This window comes from Triticum urartu, chromosome 7A, assembly GCF_056163025.1.
Source record: "Triticum urartu cultivar PI428250 chromosome 7A, HENAU_Tu73, whole genome shotgun sequence".
Classification (NCBI taxonomy): Eukaryota; Viridiplantae; Streptophyta; class Magnoliopsida; order Poales; family Poaceae; genus Triticum; species Triticum urartu.
In genome coordinates this window covers 746,138,369-746,156,487 of record NC_141879.1, presented here as the reverse complement: position 1 = coordinate 746,156,487, position 18,119 = coordinate 746,138,369, and the positions used below count along the sequence as shown (strand labels likewise).

At 50.7% G+C, this 18,119-nt stretch overlaps 1 protein-coding gene across 1 annotated transcript; it reads left to right on the top strand.

The window, feature by feature from the left end:
- The first annotated feature begins 11,394 nt into the window (after nucleotides 1-11,394).
- LOC147962706 (uncharacterized) lies at nucleotides 11,395-16,496 on the top strand. Its single transcript, XM_087534278.1, has 2 exons — nucleotides 11,395-12,092; nucleotides 16,424-16,496. Exons 1-2 carry the CDS (start codon nucleotides 11,395-11,397, stop codon nucleotides 16,494-16,496), a joined length of 771 nt encoding a protein of 256 aa, XP_087390404.1.
- The last annotated feature ends 1,623 nt before the right edge of the window (nucleotides 16,497-18,119 follow it).

The window sequence follows — 18,119 nt, the reverse complement described above, 5'->3', positions numbered from 1 at the left end:
GCTGGGGGCAAACTGCTGGAGATGCTCTAACTGAAGTAGGAACTCGCCGGGTTGGATAGCGGAGGAACATGTATGGGGATGTCGCCCTATAAGTACCTGTGCTGTCACTCCGACTTCCTCGTGTAATAATTTTAGACTAAATATGTGGTACGGTGGGAGATGAAATGGAAGGACGTGATGCATGAATGGGTCGTGGCTTGAGAAGAAATGAAGCCAATCTCAAACAGGGTCGGCCCTTCTCCTGTCCTCCTCTCAAGAAACATTAGAGTTTCTCTGCCTTCCGCCGGCGTAGCCGTCGATTGCCTCGTCTTCGATGGCCTTAGGTTTCTAGATGGTTTTTGAGTTTTGTCAGGGTTTATGTCCTGCTCAGAAATGCAAGACGGCGGCAGCTCTCTAAAGATGAAGTAAGGTCCTTCCCGTTTAGGCCCCGTTTCGGTGGTGCATCTAGCATCGTTGATAGGTGTGTGGAGGTGTGTCCCCGGCAGATCTATTTTGTGTGGATCTGCTCGGATTTGGTTGTTTGTCTACGTTCGTGTGTTTTCAGATTGGATCCTTTCGATCAACGCGGCGGCGGTTGCTGTTCTGGTGCCCTGGTCCTATGACGCTGTAGCACGACGAGTCGACGACTTTTCGACTGTCTACTACAACAAGTTTTGGCCGGCTTTGACGAGGGAGTAGCTACGACGGCGGCGTGCCTTCGGCTCGCTTCAGTGTTTGTACTCGTCGCTAGGTGATCTATGAATCCGGTCGATGACGGGCACGTGCCTTCAGCTCACGTGAAGGAGGAGCCCGCGTCGCCGCCACCGCACAATCGATCCATTCAGATCGAAGGGCAAAGCCTCGCCGCCCCTTTGCAACTAGAGCTGTCAAGGAAGAACTTCCGCCCACAATCGCCAAGGCACACGGGCGGAACCTCCACTACCTCAGTAGCAGTGGTCCCTCCTCATCACGGGCTGTCATGTCCTCCGAGGAAATGGCGACAGTCTATGGGTGCGGCTTCACGACCGTGAGTAGGCACTCAAACGCCAATAAGCAGTGCCACTACGAGACGACACCTTCATGTCCATGCCAGCGATGCTGCAACCGACACACTCGCACTACTAGAAAGAGGGTTATAGATGAAATGCATACTAATGGCGCACCTGACATGTGATGCGCCACTACTATATGTAGGGCATATAAGCCTCGGCTAGGCTGCGGACACGGCGAGCGCGTGTGTGCACGTGGTGGCCGTGTCAGGCTCAAACCAGGTGTGCGTGCGTACGTGCGTATGTGTGTGTACGTGAGCCAGTGCGTGTGTGCACGGGGTGGCCACGGGAGTTGGTTAGCGAGGATCCAGGAGAGGACCGCGTCGGGCGCGCGAGACGGCCGTGGCGATCGTGGGCACGCACGATGCGCGGGTGCGAGCCGGAGCGCGCGGGGCGCGGGGGGGGGGGGGGGGTGGCGTGTAGGCGAGGCCTGGCATGTCAGAGCTCGCGGGTATAAGACCCACTCCACCCCTGTGTAATTGCTGAGGAAAACGAGTTCGTGCTGGTGGTGAAAAACAGAAAATCCCGTTCGTGCGGGGAGGTGTTCGTGCGCCGGCAAATCTTCTGTGTTCTTCTTCCTCCACTCCGGTCGTGTCTCCGGTGATCATCGGCATCGGGGGGTTCCATTTTTGCGCCAACAATTGGTATCAGAGCCTCGCGGCTCGGGGCTGTGGCGCGGCGAGTCCACGGTGAGCACGGAGGCGGCCGTGGCTGTGGCTCGCTGTGACGCCGTTCGTGCGGTGGATGCAGAGGCGCGGCGACGACACACAGCAGCGCGGCGGCATGGAGGCGCAGCGCTGTGGGTGAGGCCGCAGCGGTGCGTGGCGAATGAGGCGCGGCGGCGAGTCGGTCGCGGCTGGTGCGTGTATGGGCGCGCACCGGACGCGTCGGGCGCGCTGGGACCGCGGGTGCGGACCACGTCGAGGCGCTGGACCTGGTGCGCAGATCGCATACATGCGCGGCGGGAGCGCGGGGACGTGGGGTGTGGCACGCACACGTGGCGCGGCGGCGCATGCAGCTGTGGGCTTCGGCAGCGGCAGCGGGCGATGGCGGCTACGACGACGACGGCGCGGCAGGCGTTGCTGGAGGACGTCGACGTCGGGGACTACGGCCTCCTCTGAGCCTCGGCTTAGGGGGAGAAATCTAGGGCATATAAGCCTCGGCTAGGCTTGCGGACACGGCGAGCGCGTGTGTGCGCGTGGTGGCCGTGTCAGGCTCGAACCAGGTGTGCGTGCGTACGTGCGTATGTCTGTGTACGTGAGCCAGTGCGTGTGTGCACGGGGTGGCCACGGGAGTTGGTTAGCGAGGATCCAGGAGAGGACCGCGTCGGGCGCGCGAGACGGCCATGGCGATCGTGGGCAGGCACGATGTGCGGGTGCGAGCCGGAGCGCGCGGGGCGCGGGGGGAGTGGCGTGTAGGCGAGGCCTGGCATGTCAGAGCTCGCGGGTATAAGACCCACTCCACGCCTGTGTAATTGCTGAGGAAAACGAGTTCGTGCTCGTGGTGAAAAACAAAAAATCCCGTTCGTGCGGGGAGGTGTTCGTGCGCTGGCAAATCTTCTGTGTTCTTCTTCCTCCACTCCGGTCGTGTCTCCGGTGATCACCGGCGTCGGGGGGTTCCATTTTTGCGCCAACACTATATAGCAGTAGCGCACCATGTGCAGGTGCGCCATTAGTATGGAAGACACTAATGGCGCACCAGACACATGGTGCGCCACTAGTAACAATTTTTTTTTCATTTTTCCAAACATACTAATGGCGCACCAGCCACACAGTGCGCCACTACTTTATTTTTTTATTCTTTTTTTTAAAACTACTAATGGCGCACCGTGGCATAGTGCGCCATTACTAGTATATATATATATATATATATATATATATATATATATATTTTTGCAAAACTACTAATGGCGCATCACCAGCAGGTGCGCCATTAGTAACCAGGTTACTAATGGCGCATTTTCAGGTGGTGCGCCATTAGTAACCTGGGAGCAACAAGATATTTTGGACAGCCACACCTACCCACTCACTTTCCCCACTTCATTCTCTCCACCTCCTCCTCCAAGCTTGTCTCGGCTGCCTCCTCCTCCTCACCTCATTTGCACTATAGATTCATCCAAATTAAGTGGTTAAATTACCTTTTTTGATAGGTAAGTAAGGGGGGAAGCTATCTTTATGTTGTTCTCCCTCCAACAACGTGCACATGCACTTTTTGTGGCCTAGCTAGATCTATGTATGTTTGTGGTGTTGCATATATGTTTGTGTTTGCAGGTACCGGTATTTGAAATGCGATAGTTGCCAATATTTGCCGGAATGTTGATTCATTTCCGTTTCGGCGAGAATTTTGGCACTATGCATTCTTTTTGGTCCTATTTTTAGGGAAAGTCATGCCAAATTTTTTCTTGGTTCTAAAATATCGTTTTGCTCTACCCCGCAGGCGACCATGATTCGCACGATGACCGAAGGCATCGTGAATAGGTTTTTGAGCTCCGCGAAGGCCGAGATGCTTCAAAAGAACGAGACGGAGATAAGATGTCCGTGTCGAAGATGCAAGCTGAAGAGCCTTATTGCGGACCCGGATTCCGGGCAGGTGCGGGACCACCTGCTCTTGCGTGGTTTCATGGATGGCTATCGGTGGCAAGGTGATGAAGATGACTATGAAGTCGTCCATGGGGGCCGGGCAAGAAATGAGGAAGGGCAGCAAGACAACCACCGCGGCTCGGGCGGGCGAGAAGACGAAGAATCTCCAGGACATGATCACGACGGTGATGCTGTACACAGTCATCATGTAGAAGATGCCGGACATGATGATGATGAAGATGCCGGAGCAGACGAAGGGCATGATCATGAAGATGAAGATGCCGGTGGAGCAGACGGCGATGGACCATCGATGGGCTGGGTGCAGGACCCTCATATTCAAGAGCTGCTTCTCAAGCAGACGGATAACGCAAGAGCAGCCGCCCGAGAGAAAGCCAAGCTGGATCAACTGGAGATAGACGCAATTACTCCATTGTATGAAGGATGCAGGCCCGAGGATACCCGCCTGAAAGTAACGCTCATGGCTCTGGAGATGAAGGTAAAACACAAAATGACCGACGCATGCTTCGACGAGAACATGTCATTCTGGCACGAACGTCTTCCAAGGGGAACAAGTGCCCGACCAGTTTCGAGGAGGCGAATAAAATCGTGTGTCCTCTGGATTTACCGCACGTGAAATACCATGTGTGCATGAACAATTGCATCATTTATTGGGACGAGCATGCGGAGTCTACCATATGTCCGGTGTGCGGCGTCACTCGATACAAGAAGAGGAAGAAAGCTCCTCGAAAATCGGTGTGGTACTTTCCGATCACTCCTCGTCTGCAGCGGTATTTCGCAGACCCTAAGGTAGCAAAGCTCCTGCGTTGGCACGCGGATAGGGAGGAGAAGAAGCGAGAAGATGACGTAAATGATCCGGAGACAAATAAAAAAGACAAGATGCTGAGTCACCCTAAGGATGGGAGCCAGTGGCAAGCATTGAACTTCGAACACCCAGAATTTGGGAAGGATCCAAGGAACATCCTGCTGGGCGCGAGCAGAGTCAATCCGTTTGGCAGTCAGAGAAGCACACATAGCACCTGGCCTGTGTTTGTGTGGATGTACAACCTTCCCCCTGGTTGTGCATGAAGAGAAAGTACATTCACATGAGTATGCTAATTGAAGGGCCGAAACAACCAGGGAACGACATCAATCTGTATCTGGGGTGCTGAAAGAGGAGCTAGACACGCTGTGGAAAACGCCAGCCAATACGTGGGACGCCGCAGAGAAAGAATATTTCCCTATGAGAGCCGCACTGCTCACGACGGTGCACGACTATCTCGGTTACGGATATCTCGCGGGGCAGGTGGTCCATGGATTTTCTGGATGCATCAGGTGCATGGATGACACAACGTATCGCCAGCTAGATAGAGATCCCGGGTCTTCGAAAACCGTGTTCGTGGGACATCGAAGGTGGTTTGGCGACGATAACCCATGCAGGAAACACAAGGATCTGTTCGATGGTGAAACCGAACCCCGAAGACGCCCGCGTACGAGGAGCAGCGAGGAAATAGACGAGCTGTTGAAAAATTGGAAAGATTGCCCACTGCCGGGAAAGAAGCAAAAGGCGCCAGAGCCGGGAAAGAAGCGAAAGGCGCCAGAGCCGCCGCTGAAGGTATGGAAAACGAGGTCTGTTTTCTAGGACTAGCCGTACTGGAAGATCCACCGTGTGTCTCACAGCCTTGATGTCATGCATATCACGAAGAACGTGTGCGAGAGTCTGCTAGGTACCCTGCTCAACATGTCAGAGAGGACCAAAGATGGGCCGAAAGCAAGGGAAGACTTGAAATCAATGGGCATCAGGGAGGAGCTTCACGCTAATGATGATGATGATGATGATGATGATGATGAGGCGAAGCAGGACACGGAAAGTCGTCGCAAAGGCAAAAAGGCCAAGAAGACCGGAAATGACTACCCTCCCGCGTGCTTCACTCTAAGTCAGGAGGAGATCGATCAGTTTTTCACCTGCCCCATAGGAGTAAAACTTCCTTACGGTTACGCGGGGAAGATAAGCAGATACCTAGACCCAGCGAAGCAGAAGTTCAGCGGGATGAAGTCTCACGACTATCACGTGCTGATGACGCAGATATTTCCAGTTGCAATCCGTGGGATCATGGACGCGCACGTCTGTGAAACGCTATTTGGCCTATGCAACTTTTTCAATGTCATCTCTCGGAAGTCGGTTGGCGTGAGGCAACTCAGAAGGCTACAGGAGAAGGCTACAGGAAGAGATCGTGGTGATACTATGCGAGCTTGAGATGTACTTCCCGACCGCATTCTTCGACGTTATGGTGCATCTGCCGGTCCATATCGTGGAGGAAATGATCCAACTCGGGCCGACGTTCCTGTACAGCATGATGCCGTTCGCAAGGATGAATGGTGTCATCAAAGGATACGTTCGCAATATGTCACATCTAGAGGGAAGCATAGCCAGGGCCTTTCTAACTGAAGAGTGCATCTCCTACTGCACGAAATATCTAGGCATCGAGAACCCCGTTGGTCTGCCCATCAACAGGCACCTCGGCAGGCTCGCTGGATGGGGTCACCGTGAGGGTCGCCGCAAAATGCATGTCGACTTCGAGGGTCGACTCACCGACTTTGAAAGAGCAAACCTAGTCATGCTACAACACATAGACGTGGTCGATCCTTGGGTGGTAGAGCATAAAACCTTTATTGAGAAGACGTACAATGACCGAGGCCAATAGAGGATGGACGGAGATATATTCAAAGAGCACAACTCATGTTTCACACGTTGGTTCAAGCAGAAACTTCTGTCGTACCCTTTATATGAGGATTCTTCCATGGAAGAACAACTCATATTCGCCTTGTCACAGGGCGCCGAGCACAACCTGATGACGTATGAGGCATACGATATCAACGGCTACACATTCTACACCGAGGGAAAGGACATGAAGAGCGATGGTTATCAGAACTCCGGGGTAACGATGGAATCCTACACCGGTAACGACAAGGACAGATACTACGGAAGGATCGAGGAGATTTGGGAGCTGAGCTATGCTAGAGAGAAGGTCCCGATGTTCCGTGTCAGATGGGCCAAGAACATCATAAAAGAAGACCGGTATTTCACCACCATGGTTATACCCGAAGCCAAATCCAAGACCGCGGCGCAAACGTCACCGTGAAAAATGAGCCATGGGTACTGGCTTCCCAAGTGGACCAATGCTTCTTCATTACCAACCCGCCAAAGCCCAGTCGTGTTGTCGTGAGGAGAGGCAAAAGGAAGATCATCGGAATGGATGGAGTCGCCAATGAGCAAGACTTCGACAAGTACGGCGACCCGAAGATGGAACATGACGACGACGATGAAGTATCAGCATACACCACAAGAAGAAGCAGGACCACCCTACCTAAAGGACGTTCGTTCAAGAGAAGAACTCCATTTACGAAAAATAAGGGCAAGAAGATTGTGAACAGATAGCTAGCTAAGATCGATTGTATTTAAATTGTAGCCTTCATTTCTCGATTGTAGTTCATGGGCACTTTTTGAACTCATGAATGTTTTTAAATTTTATGGACACTCGATCTCGATCCCCCTCCATCTCGATCGCTATCCCACCTCGCCAGATCCGGTCCCCCTCGCCGCCGAGCACCCCCCGCACCCTCTCCGCCGCTCCACCGGCCGCCACCACCGCCCCCCCCCCCCCCGCACCCTCCCCCGCTCCACCGCCGACGACGACCCCCCGCACCCTCTCCCCCGCTCCACCGGCCGCCGCCGCCGACCCCCCGCACCCTCCCCCGCTCCACCGTTGCCGACGACCCACCGCACCCCTCCCCCGCTGCACTGCCGCCGATGACCCCCCGCACCCTCCCCGGCCCGCTCCACCATCACAAATGAATGCAACTAAAATTGCAAAAAAAAATTGATTATATTTTCAAATAACAAATTTGATGATATTTTTAAATAATAAATTTGATGATATTTTTTCATATTCATAAATATTTTCAAATAACAAATTTGATGATATTTTTTAAAAAATTATTACTGTTTTTATTAAAAATTATTACTGTTTCATATTCATATTCACTTTCTAAAAAATTATTAAATGCAACAAAAAATAATTAAAAAATTACTTATGGCGCACCTCTGGCTTGTGCGCCATTGCTATATATATAAAAAAAGATTACTAATGGCGCACCTCTGGCCGGTGCGCCATTGCTATATATAAAAAAAATTACTAATGGCGCACCGACCGCGGGTGCGCCATTGCTATCTAAAAAAACATACTAATGGCGCACCGCTGCGGGGTGCGCCATTAGTAACCTTTCCCCCTAGCTACTTCCTCCCTCTCCCTCTCGCCAGATCCCCTTCGTCCCTCTCCCTCGCCAAATCCACCCGCGCGCTGCCCCGACGCCGCCGCCCCGACCCTCGCCGGACTCCACCCCCGCCGCCCCCGCGCCCCCCACCACCGCAGCTCCCCCGCGCCGCCGCCCGCGCGCCCCCCACCACTGCAGCTCCCCCGCGCCGCCGTCCCCGCGCCCCGAGCCGGAGGAGGAGGACCAGGAGGTGGACGAGGTGGAGGAGGATACGACGACCACCACGACACAGCCACGCTGCTCAAGGCCTTCAGCCGCACCGTCGAGCCGCGCAACTTCAGCATCGGCCTCGTCGTCGGCTTCCTCCTCGTCACCAGATTACTGCTAGATCTCGGTAACGAACCCGAATCGCCTCTGTTCTGGGTCTCTTCTTCCAATCTCTCCTTTCTTGATCTCACATCTCCCCCCCTCCCCTGATTGATTCAGATAGGACTGCCTCGCTCCCCACGGCGGCGAGGCGAGACCGACCGGTGACGCGCAGCCAGGTAACGCCCCCTCCCTTCCCCTTCCCCTTGCTCCAATCACCTCGTTCGAGCTCTTCGATACGTATTGCATAGGCCGTGGGACTTGGGCGGATTCGGTAGAGGACGAAGGGGATCCATCATTGGAGATGAGTGGCGGATCTGTTTCTCCCTCCCATCTTGGCGGAGAGAGTGGACATTTCAGAGAGAGAGGGAGGGGAGAACGCGTTAGCCTACCCTGTGGTGGCTGTACTGTCGGCATGTATGCTGAATCTCATGTCTCAACAGTGTCAGACAGTCAGAGCTTCAGGCTATGACAACCTCTTTCTTTACTGTATTGCCTTGATCATGTGAATGTATCTCTGTGTTAGCTTGGTTCTTCCGCGGATCCGTTTTCTTTACGAATATCAAACCTCTTGTTTTTCTTTGCTCGAGCGTTTGTTTTGCTCGGCCCAATGATTATCAGAAGCGGTGGGGAATATATATGTTGCCATGTTGAAGAAATTAGCTGCTTTGGTGGTTACACATGTCTAGTTTTCAGTGTATAGCAGTAATCTTGGGCAAATGTTGGGAGTAGGTTGGTATTCTAGTTTGCCAGCAGTACACAGTCGTTGTTGCTCGTGGATCTTCTGTGAGTTTGGCATCATATTTTGAAGTAAATGACTATCTTGATGTCGTGTCCTGATTACTGCAGCCTTTTAGTAACAGAGCCTGAAGTCAAATGTATGAACCACCTCTGTCAAAAGATTTTGTTATAAGAAAGTTAATCTAGACACTAGTTCAAGACTGCATAACTGGACATAATTTATGTAAATCATTTGCCGTTTACATGGAAAATCACTAACTACTTAGTCCAGGATTTGGTTCAGTTCACCATTTGGTCGACTGGACCTGCAACTGATTAACTTTGGCGGCGCAGCGGATTGGCACAACGGCATCATCCAGGGAGGGGAGCAAGGCCGAGGTGCTGGACACAGACGACGAGGACCACACGACCACATCCCCCTCCTCCTCCTCCTCGGCGCAAGGTACTGCAAGCTTATATTGCAAGAAAGTTTAAAATTCAATCTAAAACTCAATCTAAAATTCAGTTAAAGTGATCTGAATATAAAAACTCAGTCTAAAAGTCAGTTAAAGTTTCAGTTTTAGAGTAATTTTCAGTTTGTAAAACTGAGAAGTGTATTTTTCTATTTTGAAACTTAGTGTAACTATTTTCAATTTTGATGGAAAATCAGTCTAAAAGTCAGTTTAGACTGCATTTAATCAGAAAATGTTGCATCATCGTGCACTAAACTTGAACTTGAAGAACTCCTTAGATAGTTTTTTAGTCTCCTTATACAAAGCAAGCTGAAGTTTGAAACCTATTATTTCCTGTTTCAGTCACTAAATAAGCAAGTTGTTGCATCAAATGTGGCTGCTGAGAGAGACCGACACGGCTCCTCCTTGTTTCATCAGAAATAAATTGCTTGCATTAGGAAATTATTCAATTGTCTGCTTCGGACAGCAATATTATTTCCTGTTCTGGGTTTCATGTTCAGACATGGAACGGTCACATGTTCATGTACAGCTTTCTTGGCTAGTTAGTAGTATATCAAAATGTGATTCTGGTAGTCCAACTACGACTGTAAATAATTCCTAAGCAGGTGTAAAGCAGGTTAGATTAGCTAACTGTGTATGAAGGTAACAAGTGTTAAATCGGTGAAAGTAAAAAAGTGTAGTAGTAGTACTTGGTACCAATAATTCTCTGGGCAAAGCAAAAGAGCAAGAGGAGGTAGACATGGAATAAGTCTTGACCTGAAATTTATGGAATAAGTCTTGATGCAGGAGCCTAATTTGTTAAATTGATCTTTTGAGTTGCACAAGTAACTATAGTTCCTGGCATAAGTTGGTTATTGTTGAGATGTACTGCTTATACATAACATTCTTTGTGTTTATGTATGGGAAATTGACACATTCTTGCTTCTTTGCAATCACTCAATCAGTGCTCCAGAATCTGTAATATATGCAATATATTTTGGTATATTGTCATGATCCGCTGTATGTAAACTGAACCCAAAACAAGACTATCTGCATTTAAACGAGTCCCAATGGACCTACTGCCAGCTTATTTGTTCTACGACAGTATAGTTTTACAATCTTCTGCAACTTTTTCTTAACTGCTGCTGCTACTGTTATGCCTGTATTCACTGCTGCTACTGCTGTACTTGTCATGATGTTGTACTTGTGATGATGCTACTTGTGATCTTCTGCAATGTCCCATTGGCGACTTCATTACGCAGGGATAATGATTTTGCAGGTACCCCGAGAGGCCCTTGAGTTTGCCGGAATGTCGATTAACTTTCGTTCCGGCAAATTTGGGTACTCCATATGTCCTATTTTAAGCAAAGGTCATGCTGAAATTTTCCGTGAATTTTAGCATGACTTTGCTAAAAATAGGACATATGGGGTTCTTGCGACTAATGCATGGGCCGGGGTATCTTAGTACTTAATTAAGTAGGATCAATTGCCCCTTTATTCTTGCTACATTAAACCATAGGTGGCAATAGAGCCAAGTGATTAGGCCCAACTTAGAATTCTCCTTCCCTTTTCTTGATAGGGTATATATTATTAGAAGATACCCATATATATCAGCCAACCTAGCTAGGGTGCCTCGGCATCGATAAACCCTAAATGGTGAAAACTTAACTTAGCATTTAGGGTGCCTCGGCGTCGACAAACCCTAAATGATGAAACCTTGGCTTTTAGGGTGCCTCGGTGTCGCGATGAGAACCTAAATGATGTACGCTTAGGCTTTTAGGGTGCCTCGGCGTCGACAAACCCTAAATGATAAAAGCCTAGCTTTTAGGATGCCTCGGTGTCGACAAACCATAAATGATAAAAGCTTTGATTTTACGATGCCTCGGTGTCGACAAACCCTAAATGATGAGACCATGATCTTGGTCCTTGACAATAACCAACTTTTTGACCAAACTTTTTTCCTATTTAGAGCGAAACATGGCCCACAACGATGAGGCCGGCGGTTCGGGCGGCAAGCAATTCTGGGAGCTGTCCCAGGAGATGGAGGAAGAACCTCACCGCTATGAGGACGCCGCGGAAGACACCGATCCTGACTACACAACCCCTAGTGGCGTCGGGGATGACACCACTGAAGGTGCCGCCGAGGATGCCACCACTGATGATGGCGGCGCACGCACAGATGGCAGCCAACCAAAGAGGCAACGGAAGGACCGGCGCCCGAGCGTCCTCGGCACCGTCAAGGAGGAATTTACTGAAGTGAACTCTGACGGGCATCCGACGGCGCCCAAGGAAGTAGTCAAGGGGTACTCGGTTCAGCTCGGATGCATTCTCCGGAGCACCGTCTCGATCAACACCGAGAACCTAAGGCATAAGGACCGAGGGAATTTGCGCAGCCTCCTCTTCACGAAGCTGCACGAACGATACAAGTTCCCCGCTGACTTTGCAAACACACGCCTCTCAGGGAATAAGGTGAACTGTGCCGCCCTCACGTGGATGAGCACGACCCTGTCTACTTGGAGAAGCACGGTGAAGGTAATGATTGAAAAAGGTGATAGTTATGAGAAGATCAAGGCGAAATATCCTTTGATGAGCGAAGATGACTACAAGGAGTTCAAGATCAAGTGCGAGAGCAGCGCAACCTCCGAATCAAGTCAGTGGGGGAAAGAAATGCAGCAGTTGAACTTAGGGGTCCACCAACTCGGTCCCGGCGGTTACAGAGTGGCGGAGCCTATATGGGACAAGGAGGACGCGGAGCGTGCCAAGCAAGGCCTACCGCCCCTCTTCGAGAAATACAGTGACAAGCAGACCAGGAACTTTCTCAGGGCCCGGTACAAGGAGGACCCGGTAACAAAGGAGCTTACCACGGATCCGAAGACCAGGGCGCTTGAGCTTGTTTTGGTAAGGAATACACCCCCCGCGTAATTAGCTCCATATGGTTGCATTCTAATTAAACCCCAATATTTCTAAATGGTTCACGTTCCTTCCGCAGGACAATGAGAGAAGTAGCGCGGGGTCGTCTCAGAGCTCCCCTTTTGGCACCCCTTTAAATAGGGCGTTGAACGTAATGAAAAACAAGGATAAGCTCAGTAAGCCGACGTTAGCTGGTCGTGTGGCCGGCAAAGGCTTGTCCACAAAATGGTCATCATACTATACCGCTGGTGGGCGAAAGGAGAAAATGACCAGCTCGGAAAGCCAGTCGCGCGAGGTTGAAGCACTCAAGGCACAAGTGACGCGGATTCCAGAGATTGTCCAAGAGCAAGTGCAACAACAACTGGGAACGACGCTCAACGCCATGGTTCCTACATTGATTCATTGGCTGACGACGTGGATTGCGGGAGGCCAATAGGGGCCTCCCCCGGTTCCCAGCTTCACAGCCAGCAACTCGCACAACGCGCAGGCGGCGCCATTGGTGTCTCTGGCAGAGGCGGTATTCGTGTCTCCGGCGCCGGCACGGGCATTGGAGCTTAATGCACCCGGGTGTACGCCGGCCGGCACCTCGCTAGCAAGCGGCCCCTCCGTCAGTTGCACGCCTGCCGTTGGCGGTGCCTCGACATTAGCCGAGCTCGACGGCATCACGGTAACTAAGCCTCTCGGCCGATGACTTCATCTCCTTGCCTTTGACTGGGCATCCCTAACGCCCTACATGTTTTCGCAGGGCGCCGCCAACGTTCCTTGCACTCTCCTGCACTTCGTGGGCGGCGAGTTGGTCGATGTAGCCAAGGGCAGAATCGTTCAACCGAGCAACCCCGTGTTCCACGGTAATCCGATGCCACCCACAGTGTATAGGGTTGAACTGGTTCGGGTGCTGCCAGGCTGCGACGAGCTGTTACCTCCGATTCGACCCGTTGGGACCGGCGAAGAAGATGAGATGACCCTCAGCGCCTGCGTAAGCTGGCCCTTGCTTTGGCCGAAGAGCCAGATTTGTTTGGGGGCGGGGGACACCACCCCACAGACAAGACCGCCAGCCGTGCCGGCGCCAAGCCATGGCAAGAACGCCACAATGCTACCGGACATGCCGGACATCCCTATGGCACAGGATCCGGACATGCATATGGCACAGGATCCGGACGACGACGACAACGACGATGGTACATTTACCAACGTTGATAAGTACTTTGCCGAACATGGGTACGATGACGAGTTCTGCGGGCCACCTTCTCAAGAACCCAACCAAGACGACCGTGATCTAGCTGGTACGGCGGAGAAACCCAATTGCAACAAGCGTCGTCTGGCGTTCAGTTCTCAGGAGACGCCTCCAGCTGCCACCTTCACCGAGCCTCAGATAGCTGAGGTGCGAAATATTATCAGCCCCAACACGCTCAAGAAGGCGGTCTGTGAGCAGAACTCGGTCCCATTACAGCAGATCAACAAGAAGGGACGGAAACGAAAGACTAAAAAGGGCGCCGGTGCGAGCCAGCCGGCACCGAGTACGATACGTGCTCAGGACGTGCCACCTTCACCTAAGGATATCTCGAGGAGGGTGCATGTGGCGGGTAGGGCGATGCTACCGACAAATATGCTCAATGCTGCAACCGGTGCTATGCGGAGTCTGCATGACAGTGTTCTTTCTTTGGAGAAGCGGCGTCTCAGAGAGAATGATGTGGCATACCCGGTTTTCGTGGCCAAGTTGCCAGAGGGCAAGGGCTTTGTGGATGGCGCCATCGGGGGTACGATCGTCCTGCGGTTTGATGACATCTTTGCTATGTTTAACCTTCATCCGCTGCACTACATCTTCGTTCGGCTATTTTCGCTTGAGTATGGAGATGCGGATCATTAGAGACAAGACCCCGGACATCCTGATAGTCGACCCCTTCTACATGCGTGCCAAGCTCTTGGGCAGCATTGGGGACCACCAAGTCGCGAGTTCATACCTCGAAGGCGTCATTCTGGCAAACCCAGATAAGGATAACTTCCTCGTGCCTTACTTTCCCGAGTAAGTCATCCCCTAACCGCCCCGTAACATATGATTTCTTAGATTTTGATCGTTCTTTTTTTTTTCTAACATTCCGTGTTCTGTGTAGTGACACACATTGCACACTCATCCTCTTAAGCCCGAAATATTCCATGGCCACGTATTTCGACCCGAACCGTGACTCCAAGATAGACTACACAAATATCAAGAAAGTTCTTGATGATGTTCTCCCCGGCTACGCCAAATCTGGAGGCACCTTCACCAGGCCAGTTCGTAGGTACGGCAGGCACGTGTTCGCCCACAATACGACGTTCTCCTGCGTTAAGCAGCCGCCTGGCGGTCAGAAGGATGCCTACTACGCCCTCCATCACATGCGGGCGATCGTACGGGACCATCATCACCTTCTGCTATCAGATAATTTCAAAGATTGGGCCGCGAGCTTGTCGGCAATCCAGGACGCGGACATCAGACAAGAATTCTTTCGCATCTAGTCGGAGTTTGCGGAAATCATCCATCAAGATGTCCTTCATACCTCGTGGGCAGTTCTACCTCAGATATCAACCGTCCAACAGTGAGATAGACACAACGCTACAAATGCAGGCTGACAACGCCCGCGATTTCATGACCATCACGACAGACGGCGGCTTCATCCACGCTCCGGTCCCATGAGTCGAGTCAAAAGTAGTGATGCTATGTGTAGTTTTGAAACATTGACTGGCTCATGTTGTAATTAAACTTTAATGAATTCTATGTCTCTTTGGTTTGGACAGTCGTTCAACTTAGATGTAATCGATGCTATTTATTTGTAGGACCATGAATCGTGCTATTGATGTCTTGCTTTTCTCTTTCGATCCTTTTGTTGCATACTTATATATTGCTTATGTATTGTCTGTTGTTTGGCTTGTGCATAGAGATGCCGTCGCATGTCTTGTACAAGGGTAAGGTTTCCGGAGTCTACGACGACTAGGAGGAGTGTCGGAGACAGGTTCACCGTTTCAGCGGTAACAGTTACAAAGGGTACACCACTAGGGCGGAGGCAGAATCTAGATACGCGCGCTATCTAGCGGGAGAGAGGAGGGAGCGTTGGAGGAACCAGATGAAGACCAGTTTCATCGCGATGATGCTCATCGTGATAACCGCAGCTCTCTTCTATGTGATGGTAGTTTAGATGATCGATATCGACTTGTAATGTGAAGGCAAACTCGCTACTCGTGGTCTCGAGACTTGTAATGTTCTATGTTCGGTTTTTTGAATTCAGAGACTAATATGATGAATTGTATTCGGAGACTAATCTTCTATTGTATTCGATGAATCTGCTGTTGTTGTGTGGTGCTGTCTATATTCTGTCCAATAATATATTTTGTAACCTGTGCAAAAATCAGAAAAGTAAAAAAAAATCCGAATATTCATACTAATGGCGCATCACCTCACAGTGCGCCATTACTATGCCAAAGGATACTAATGGCGCATCACTACACAGTGCGCCATTAGTATATATGCCAAAGGATACTAATGGCGCATCACCCCACAGTGCGCCATTAGTATGCCAAAGCACATGGATAAATATGGCCCCCTGGGAGGCATACTAATGGCACATGTTGGTCTATACTAATGGTGCACGGCGTGGTGCGCCATTAGTATACCAGATACTAATGGTGCACCAGTGATGCGCCATTAGTATATAATACTAGTGGCGTGGTACTAGTGGCGCACCAGTAGTGCGCCATTAGTAGGCAAAACTGGTGCGCCACAAGTAGGCCTTTTCCTAGTAGTGTCGTGTCCAGCGTGGTCTTCGGTATTGTCGGCGTGGTCATCATCATCATTGCTCGTTGCATAGTAAGTGTTCGACGAAATGTATGAGCCCAAAAAAAATTTACTCCGCTAAATTTAGAGGATTGGCTAGAAATGATCAAAATTTAGAGGAGTAAAAGTACTCCAATGAGGGATACTCGGCCTTTTACTCCTCTAAATTTCAGGAGATTTTTCAGTGGGGTCGGCCGGTTCCTCCCCCTAACCCTAATCATAATCCTCCACGTCGATTTTATGTAAAACTTGTTGTAAATCGTACGTGAATCTATCATTGCTTGGGTATAGTACATTGCAAGGCGTCCCGCGCGAGGAGATTGCAAAGGAGAGAGGCGGGATAATCCAGCGAGACATGCCTTAGAATCAGACGGTTGGCAGGGCGTTTTGTTTTACATTACGGCTAAGCGACGATCATGTATGTATTGTGGGAAACTAACTCTAGACATATTTCCTTTACACGCACGAAGAACCATCATCCTTTACGTATTTATATTAAGCGCGGCGATATATTGCCGGCCGTAGCTAGCTCGACCGATCGATCTACGAGTTGCTTAACCCTAGCCGTATTGTTGAAATTAACCAGGTCGTCTGGTTCGGCTCGGGCTTGGAACCGACATCGTGTATGTATAGGATTAGTAGTAGCCTAGGTTAGCTATATATATACTTACACATATGCCCTGTAATCTCTGTATCGAACCCAGATCAAAAAGCAATAGATCAACAGGACCGACAAGGCCCTGTTTAGCCATATATATATCGCCTGCCTGTGTGTTCTCGTCGAGTTGTTTCGCTGGTTAGATCGCGATCTAGCCGGCGGCTCCTGGTTTAGTACGTGCATAAGCTAGCTCCAGAGGAATCAATCCAACAGCTGGGCTGCTTGGTTGCTTGCTGTATACGTGCATCTGACCATCGTTCTACGTCTACGTCTCCAACCGGTTAGCTCGGAAAGTGCTCGGCTCCATCAACGTCGAGGTCGAGCCTGTGCCAACACGCATTGCCAGGGAACAAATCATTGACGGCAATGGGGAAGAAGAAGGGCGGGTTGATGGCCGACATAGTAGAGGCCACCGTGTCAGACGCCACCAGGAAGAGCGAGGTGTTCTGCGTCACACACCACGTGGCCAACGGCGGGTGCCTCCAGGACTTCCTTACGGCGATGGGCGAGTGCCACCCCGAGCTGGGGGCCGGCGAGGACGTGGGGGCGTGCGTCGACGCCACGGCGGCGCTGCGCCACTGCTTCGCAGACAACCCGGCGATGTTCAAGCACATCTACCTCAAGCGCATGGACGAGGGCCTTGACGAGGACCGGAAGCCGTCCCCAGAGCAGGTGAAAGAGGAGAGTAAGATGTTTAGGTGGTGGTCTGGTATGAGGAGAATATGACTACCTACCTACTGAGTCCCTTGATCCTTCCAGTTAATTTGGCCACCTTAATTAGTTTCATTACATCGATCAGTGCATGCAATGGGTCGGATCTGGAACATTTGTTCTAGCTAGCTTTGTTTCACATTTTGGTGATAAAAGGATTGATCCCTGTATAATTAGGTTTTACTATTTCTCACGAGGAATAATTAACGAACATGTCCGTGCGTTGCAATGGGAGAAAAAAATCATACGCCACATGAACTATGATACACAAAACTAAGTAAATTGTCTTGTTAGTTCTCTTCTTAACATGAAGGATATTAAAAGTATAATAGATTGTAGACCATGTGGCCAATTAATCATCACATTTTCCCCGCATGTCTTCCCCGTATTGTTCCTCTACCAGAATCGCTATAGTTGAACAATCGTTGTCGACTGTCGTCCTCTAGTTTCTGTCGCTTCCTCAGATGAGTGGAGTGATGCCAATGAGCGAAAGGAGTTCAAAGCAGCTAGAATGAAGGTTACATCAGTTGGCTACAAAAAGTCCTACTATATCATGAGTTGAGTGAAGTCTGAAATAAACCTTGAACTCGTACGTCTCGTCGGAATCAAACCCTCACC

Excerpts from the sequence above, each read along its gene's own strand:
- LOC147962706 (XM_087534278.1), top strand. The coding sequence starts at position 11,395 with ATGGCCCACAACGATGAGGCCGGCGGTTCGGGCGGCAAGCAATTCTGG. Across the intron at positions 12,093-16,423 it reads TGGGGGAAAGAAATGCAGCA|TACATTGCAAGGCGTCCCGC; the intron begins GTTGAACTTAGG and ends GCTTGGGTATAG.